Below are 9,295 nucleotides of genomic sequence, written 5' to 3'. Positions count from 1 at the left end.
AAGGAATGTCTTCCTTGTGCAATCTTAACTTTATGCTTAACTTTTAGTTTTTTTATGCCTAAATGAGTCAAGTCCTTATTAGTTATCTTGTCGGATTGAGATCTCTAAGATGAAAATCCTTATGTGGGCCCATAAATCCTAGGTTGGGCACCCTTGAGTGTGGATCCTGGCACCAAATGGTTGGTTAGTGTTTTTATGAGTTTCCTAGATGTGCCATGTGGGCCCTCAAATAGGATATCTTAAATTCATTTGGCATTTGTAAGTCTTGGTTAAAGTCGCAGGGTTGACTTGGGTGTCTTCAAGATACTCTTGACTTGTGGGTCCTCCCGAGTTCTTGTTGGTTTCCTTGTCAGATTGAGATCTCTAGGATGAAAACCCTTATGTGAGCCTATAAACCCTAGGTTGGGCACCCTTGGGTGGGGTCCCGACACCAAAATGGTTGGTTAGTGTTTTTATGAGTTTCCTAAATGCCATGTGGGGCCCTTAAATAGGATATCTTAACTTCATTTGGCATTTGTAAGTCTCTGTCAAAGTCGTAAGGTTGACTTGGGTGTCTTCAAGATACTCTTGGCTTGTGGACTCTCACGGGAGAGTAGCTACTTTATTTTTTTACGAAAATTAGGTATAACATAGGGGTGAACATTTTTATCGGGTTTGACCCAGACCCGTTCAACCCACTCGGACCTAACTTGGTCAACCCGAACATTTTAAAAAACTCGCTCAATGCGGGCGAGTCAGGTTTAACCTGGTGCCACGAACGAGCAATTTTAGGGTTTGGTTTTGATAACTGGTCAACTCGCAAACCCAATCACTTTTGATTTTTTTTTTTTTTTTAATATATTACTCAAATTTATTATGAAGTATGTATGGACTATGGACTATAGAGTATAGACTTTTTTATTCACATTTTATTTTGAGACACTTTAGTTTTTATTATCATGAACATGAAGTTTAATGTATGACTTTTGATAATTTTTTAGTTTTGGATTGACTTTTGTACTTTGGATTTGGAATTAATGCATTTAATATAAATTAAGGTGTTATGTTTAATTTCATAAATTAATAAAATAGACAAAAATAATTATATTTAATTTGGGTTAGAAAAAAACAGTTGACTAGGTCAACCCGCAACACGTGAACGAGCAGGTACAAGTTCACTTTTTTTTTTACCCAAAACTCAAGTTAACCTGTCCGATGTTCAACTCTTCAAAAACTTATTATTAAAAAATTTGGCCAAACATGGCTATTAATTTTTTAAAATATGTTTTCTAATTTAAAAAAGTGAAAATAATTTTTAAAGTATGAACTCAAACACCCATAATATTTCTTGAAATTACATGTTTTAGAATATTTTCTATATTAGGTATAAAATCAATTTAAACGTGTATGAGAGACAAGGAATATTAATTTTATATTTATTGAATCTGCACACAATTAATTGGTTGATATTTTATATATTGTCAGGTAACAATTTATCAAATTTTATGATTTTTTGATTTAGTTTTTTAAATTAATTATCAAAATATTATGACGATTAATTGTGATAGAGACTTTGATGGAATGTCTCACCTATATAAATATAGGATCTCGATCTTTGAGCTCACTATTTATTCTGTAAAACATAGTAAATCCATTTAAAGAGAGTAGAGAAAGCTTGAAAGTCCGATTACTGTACTTATCAGTTTCTTTTTCTTTTGCAGATTCAAAACTTGTGTAGTATTAAAGCTCAAAAATTCAATGTCAAGAAATATTTTATTCCTTTATTCATAGTGCATATATATTCGATTAATTAATAATCATATATATGCTTCCTATCATACAAATAAATTTCTAACAACATAATCACATCATCATCATATGATAATCAAGAAAAGATTATTAAGTATTTCAACTAAAAAAAAGATAGTATTAGTACGCAATACATATTGATATCACTCCTAGGGTATGTCCCAATTAATAATTATGCCTCCTTAATCCATTTGACAAAGCTGTTCAAGTTTTTTGAAGATTGACCATCTTTAGAAATACTCTTCATCATTATTTCTTTGAATTCTAAAGATCTTCTTTGTATATCTTTATCGTACAACAATTTGTCCACTTTATTTTTCACCTCTTCACTTGTGACAATTCCATTTTCATTAGGCACAAGCTTCATTCCAACTTTCCAAACATCACATATATAACTCTCATCCATATATTGATCAGCAAAATAAGGCCAAGTCAAGAAAGGCACTCCATTACTTAAACCTTCAATAGTTGAGTTCCAACCACAATGACTCACAAAACAAGCAATAGAAGGATGACTTAAAACCTTTTGTTGAGGGGCCCAATTGATTATTTTTCTAAGATTGTCATTGCCTCCAAATCCATGTGAGTTGAGTCCCAATTTTTGCTCACCTGACACAGATCCTGGGCGAACAACCCAGAGAAATGGCTTACTAGTTAGCTCAAGTCCACGAGCAAGCTCATGAAATTGGATTTGGTCGTGTGTTGTGAAACTACCAAATGCAATGTATATGACTGAGCGAGGCTTGTGTTGATCCAACCAACTTAAGCAAGATGAATCTTCGACCCAAAATTGTGAACCTGGATTAGTATCTAAAGGGCTAGCTGATTCGATTTCCATTAATGGACCTATTGGAAGAAGCTTTGGAAGTAAAGAAAACACAGCATGTTCGATGTCATAAGATGTATTGCAAAGCCACCAATCTATCATTTTTAAACTTTCACTTACTTTAAGATAACCATGAAACACCATCTTTTGTGTAGCAAGGTCACCAACATTCCATGGTAACTTTGATGTGTGCATAGTAGGCATGCCACTAGATAATTGAATTATTTGTTGTTTGGTTGGATAGCCTGCAAAATTATGTAAAATTTTATTAATACAATTAAACTTCTTTCATCAATATAATTAAATTTGAATATAAAATTCAAATAGCTATAAAAAATAGGAAACTTACAAAAAATACTAGAATTTTAATTAATTTTTACAAAAATACTGTCACACGAAAAATATTTTAAAAAATACTGTGTTTTTGTAAAACACCAGTAAAACACAAAGCATAACAACTTAAAACAACAGTAGAACAACTAAAAAACACTAGTAGTAGAACACCAGTGAAAACTTAACACAGTATACTGCAGTATGAAACTTATAAAAAAACACAGTAAAAAAGTAAAAAATACCGTGTGGCAATATTTTTGTAAAAAAATAGCAAAAGTTAGTATACCATGTAAATTTCCCTAAAAAAATTTGATATTTAGAAAATTTTATTAGTCAAATTTGAGTTCCTAGTATATATAATTTTAAATAAGAAAGTAGAAGATGAATATTATTGAAAATTATAAAATATTAAATTTTTATTTTGCCAACACAGTAAATTAATATTAAATCCTATTTTTATATAGTACTATGCTTAGAATAAACATTAATATAATAATATAGGATAAATATGATGTAAAAGCAAATAATATTATTTAACGTACCATCAGATGTGATGATCCCTTCACGTATAAAGTTTGGTATGTTGATTGTGTAGACGAAAATTGCAGCGGCGGAAGGACAGAAAACAGCGGCTTTAACACCCAATTTAGCTGCAACTTCAACTGGCCAACTCATAAAATAATCAGAAACCACACAACTAATCATCATCTCATCATTATTATTGTTTATAGTTTTTATGAGTTTTTCAAGCTCTGCAGGCAAAATACTGTCTCCCCAAACTAATTTACATATCACTTTTAGGTCACTTCTGTCAGCCATGGGGTCCAGCCCATCTGGGATTGACACCATCTCAATTTGTGATGATCCAACACCACTACTAGTTTTATCATCATCATCATCATCATCAGCCTGCATGCTTCTTAATATCTTGTTGTGAATGAATTCAATGTTAACGAAAGTTACTCTGAACCCATGCTTGGCTAGTTTTTGAGAAAGTAACATTAGGGGTTTCACATGGCCTTGGGCTGGACATGGTACCACCATTACACGACCTTGTTTTTTCCTCTCCATTTGCTGCAATATTATTAATAAATTATATTACTTCCTAGTTCCTATACATATATTTATATATTTTTTGTTTATAGTCTACCTTTCACTTTAAATTTATATATAACTAAAATTTTTAACACTCAGAAGTCAAGTACCTATACAAAAGTTTCAGAATTATAATTTAGATATCATTAGCGCAAAAAATTAAATTTAGGTATTTATTTACAACTGAAAGTTAAATTTATGTATTTATACCGAAAATTACCCTATAATTAAATGTAGACCATTTTTATTAGGTGTACGGAATAAGACAGAAAAAGGACCATAAGTAATTAATATAATTAATGTAATTTGTTGGGATATATCAATTACTTTTCAACAACCATAACTCCATCAGAAGTAAGTGTTAATTAAATTAGCTATTAATTTTAAATATTAATATTATTAAATATTTTTTTATTACTAATTATGTTGCTGAACATTATAATAAAAATTCATAGAAGTGTAATATTACTATACCTAATATCTAAATAGTACTTATTAGATATTAAACTAAAGTATAATTAATTTAATTATTAATTATACTTTGTTTAATTACTATACCTTACCGTTACTTTCAAACACCTACTAAAAAAATTCCTACCTAAGGTATTAGAAATTTAAATTATCATGTTTTGAAAAATAATATCTATATACATAAATTATACATAAAATTCATAAATTTGAAATATACTTATATGGTAAGATATTTTTAATAAATAAAATTCATCTTAAACGAATAGATGGTTGATTAAAATTACTTATCATATAACTATACGTGTATTAAGTTTGGGTATCATTTATGTGTACATATAATTACTAGAGTGCAAGTTGTATGAAATATTAACACCACTGGGTCCATGGACAACCTCCAACAGCATTTATATATACAGTGCATGGGCATAATAAGTTTGTTTGTATTATATCGTATTGTATTGTATTGTATAATATTATATTAAATTGTATTTCATGTAATATTTTTCTGTAAATCTATACGTGGTATTGATTTTTACGTGCACTTAAATATATAGTATTTAATATAAATTAAAATTTAATATAATATTATATAAAAATATGATATATAATCTAATTTAATATAATACAATACAATATAATACGACGTACTAAACGAGCCCATAAAAAATTACATAATAAAACTAGTAATTTATTTTTGAAAGAGAAAAAAATCTGGTAATTATATTATAACTCTTTATTACAATAATTTTAAAGAGTGTAATTAAGAGAATTATTACACAAATCAACATTGGATAATCAAAAACTATTATCATATAGCTATTAGAGAAAGTTACTACACTTATGTAAGTGACTAATTAAAATGAGGTAGAAGATATTAAAATTAAAATTCAATTTTCAACATGGCAATGGTAGGGTTTCGTTTCAGCTTCTTTCTCTAACGTACATAATTTCATTTAAGGGTTGGTAACAAATCATGAAGTGTTGGGAGTTTGAATATTGAAATTGTGGTTCACTTACATAAAGACATATGAGGTTCAAATGGGATACATTAGTTTTTATCAAGAGAGTCCATTGTTAATTAGAAACTCTTTTTAGGCTAGATAAATCTAAAAAAACTATATTTATTCTTTTTTTTTCTTAAAGTGCTTGTAACAAGGGAAAATAAATTTTTAGATAAAATTGTAAAACGTTGTTTAAATTTAGTGATTTCTCAAATATTATATATATATATATATAGTGTTGACATTGCACTCACATCGATCTCTTATATATATTATTTATTTTATTGTTTTTTAATTGTAACCTTTTCTTGATTTCTTAATTTTTTTTATATGTTTTTGAGTTATAATCTTATTTAATCATTATTATTGTTCTTGTATTATTATTTCATAAATTTTTTTTTGTGAGTTTATTAATTATTAATTATGTTGTACCTTGAGTTTTACAAGTACTCTTTTCTCCGGTAATTTTGCAACTCATTCAACAAATCAATATTTATTTTCTCTCTTTTCTTTTTCCTCTGTTTTCACATCATGTTTACATATTATATGTTTAGAATAATTAATATTTTTTTTTTTGAAGGAAGAATAATTAATATTATTTGTGTGTAAATTGAAAAATATCACATCCATGCATTATATATATTAATTACTTCTTGATTTTATGAAATGCTAGAAAAACTAGAAGACCAGCTGTGGATCTTTTGGGATCACAAACTTGGAGGTGGCTTTCCAATATTAAATATATATGAATTGATATGTAGGACCATTTAATTATAGTGAGAGATATCCGACATGGCATTCCTCCATCATAACTGTCATCACCCAATTTTTAGTGGTTTATGTAATTGGGTATATATTCTTCTTGCGTCTTCCACTTTTCCTCTAGGGATGAGAGAGAGAAAGAAAAGAGAGAGAAGGCAAAGGCAAAAGAAGGAGATTAATATGAATGAGAAAAAGAAATACACATACATATATTTATTTTTATTGTTTCGCCACCAAATAAAGTAGTAAATTAGTTAGAATAGACTCCAAACTAAAATCACAATAAGGATATAATCTAGCAGCTCTAACAAACATGTGAGCCACTACAAGTAAATCTTTACAATCTTAAATGATCAAACCAATCAACAAAATTATTTTTATAGAGCTTTGAATAGCTTGCACCGCACTCAGTGAGTCGATTTTGTTGAAGATGTTAGTCCATCCACTTCCTTAAATTATATATTTTAAAATAATACATTATAAGTTCATCTTAGAAAAGAAATATCAAAAGCCTGTTTTACCTATTTTAACACACAAATTAATGAACCAAATACTCAAATTATATTTCACAACTTCATATTTAGTCAGATTATTCACAAATCACAAGATATATTGTTACCAAAAAGGTAAAATATTATGGTCTTACAATTCATTATTATTATTTTTTTTTAAATTAATTGTCATAATTATACATATTTTTATACAATTTTTAATAATTCGGTCTCATTTTTAATTTGTCAGCCTCCATTTAACTCATTCTACCTACCACACAAAGTTAGTTGAGTAAATTAAATCTTGTACCATTTTTAAGTTAGGCTCTCTTATTTTTACCTTTAGTTTTAAATTTTCTCGCTTATACCTTCTTTTTCAGTTTCTATTCCTATTATACCCCTTCCATTCACCATCTCTATTTATGTTCTAATGTGATATTCTTTTTAATTTTCTCTAAAAGCTTCACAGGCATCTCTGCCTATAGGAGGCTCCACGAGCTTCACTGATATTTTTCGTAGGCTTTGCAATCATTTTTTCTCTATAATTTTCATGAAACCATGAAAATAATTTTTATATGGGTTCATTAGGCGAGCACACAGATAATGTATTCCCCAACTAATATCAATTTTGTCATAGTCTTATATTCAAAACACACACGCACATTCACACAAAAAGTTTATTCTCATGGATTTCCCATTATTTTCATTGCCCTTCTTGTTACAAGAATTTTTATTTCCACAATAACTAGCTAGACGAGTTAGATCATTAACTCCATATTATGCCATTAAAAAACTGGTGTGAAGTTAGGAAGAAAGAAGAGAACTTTCTATGAGTTATTTCAACAAATAGTTATAAGGCATTATATTGTTATACAATGATCCTAATAAACACACAAATTTATGCAGTATATATAAATATGTACAAAGGCAATACAAACCAAAAAAATTGGAGAATTGGAGAAACTAGACCTAAAGAGAGAAACTAATACAAATTTTGAAAAGGAAAGCTAAAGACAAAGTTACATACATTCAAATAGAAGGAGGAGGCAGAGGAATGCTGGTGGCTGTGATTGTCGATGTGTAGCGCTGATGTTAGTTGTTATTATCGATGTGTAGTGTTGATTGCCTGGCGGAGGAGGCAGTGGGATGCTGACAATGGTGGATACGTTGGGAGGGCAAGAGATGGCAGAATCTGGAGTTCCGTTGGGGTGTTAATGGCTATATGGAGGAGACTTGTGTGAAGGGCATATTAAGCAATCCACTTGTAAAACTGGGTATATTTCAATCAAATTTAATGTGGAGGTATATAATATCACAACAATAAGGAGCAATATTATGAAATTTCAATTGTCAATTTTAACATAATTATTTTGTTATATACTAAATTAACTTAAGGGGTTTTTTTTATTTTTACACTTCAAAACAATTTTTTTTTTTTTTTGTATTTTTACGAAATTCTACATAGAAATCCCTATTGCAACTAGCGCTGCAACCTAAATCGCAACAAAAAATCGTATAGCAACCCATATAAAAACCACTAGAGAAACTCCTTTAGAAACCCAAACCGTAAATTATAAGAAAAAAACAGTATATGGGGTAATTCCCCTTAACTTAATACTATATATATATTTTTATTTCTTTGGAAAATCGTATTTTATACTATATATTATTCAATATATATATTTATCATTGATCTAAAATTAAAAAATAAATATAAATAAACTTTTTATTACGTAACACTATGTATAGTGTCATTTTTTTACGTATGTATTTCATCTATTCATCACAAACAAAATTTATGATTCATGATTTTACAAAGCACAATAAATTTAAAAATAAATGTATTTTTTTAAAAGAATAAATTTATAAATATTAAAACATAATATGATAATCAATTATGCTTTTATAGGTTTCTAAATAGAAAATGTATAATATCAAACTTTTAAGAACAACCGCGCAACGCATGGTAAAGTTCCCTCGTTAATATAATAATATGAAATATTTTTAAGAGTAATTTTTAATGGTGTGATTGGAGTAGAAATAATTTTTAACATTAAATTTGGTGATAGTATGACACTAAATTTAGTGTACTCCTTGGAGATGCTCTAAGACAATAAAAATAAAACTTATAGGGTAAGAAATTAATGAACGAACCATGATAAAAAAAATTATTTTAAGACAAATCAATATGACATAATAAGAACAATATTTATAGCCTACATGGATAATACCTAAATAATTTATAAACAATGTAGGAAATTTAGTTATATTGTATTTGAGGAAGAAATTTCTTTTTTTCAAACAAAATAGCAAAATTTTACAAAATTACAAAATTTTAAAAATTGAATGAAAAAAATGTAAGATGCTATGTTTATGCTTTCTTTTATAATATATATAGATATATAGATAGATAAGGAAATTGTAATTAATATTATTTTCCTAATTAATAAATTTAGAGAAAATATTTATAATTATTGGAAAAAAAAAATAATAAACTTCAAGCGCAACAAAATAATAAAAAAACGAAG

General features: G+C 28.0%; 1 protein-coding gene across 1 annotated transcript; it reads right to left on the bottom strand.

Annotated features, from left to right (window-relative positions):
• Window positions 1-1,733: 1,733 nt before the first annotated feature.
• LOC115701285 (UDP-glycosyltransferase 83A1) lies at window positions 1,734-4,116 on the bottom strand. Its single transcript, XM_030629035.2, has 2 exons — window positions 3,490-4,116; window positions 1,734-2,859 (listed from the first exon to the last, which is right to left on the bottom strand). Exons 1-2 carry the CDS (start codon window positions 4,016-4,018, stop codon window positions 1,961-1,963), a joined length of 1,428 nt encoding a protein of 475 aa, XP_030484895.2. The 5' UTR covers window positions 4,019-4,116; the 3' UTR covers window positions 1,734-1,960.
• Window positions 4,117-9,295: the final 5,179 nt, after the last annotated feature.

Source organism: Cannabis sativa, chromosome 8 (genome assembly GCF_029168945.1).
Source record: "Cannabis sativa cultivar Pink pepper isolate KNU-18-1 chromosome 8, ASM2916894v1, whole genome shotgun sequence".
Lineage (NCBI taxonomy): Eukaryota > Viridiplantae > Streptophyta > Magnoliopsida > Rosales > Cannabaceae > Cannabis > Cannabis sativa.
The sequence above is the reverse complement of the archived record's forward strand: the minus strand, read 5'-3'. Positions and strand labels throughout refer to the sequence as shown.

Bases quoted from the DNA above. Each gene is read 5' to 3' on its own strand.
- LOC115701285 (XM_030629035.2), bottom strand. From the start codon at position 4,018: ATGGAGAGGAAAAAACAAGGTCGTGTAATGGTGGTACCATGTCCAGCC. The intron at 2,860-3,489 runs GTACGTTAAATA...ATAATTTTGCAG, and splicing joins AGGGATCATCACATCTGATG to GCTATCCAACCAAACAACAA.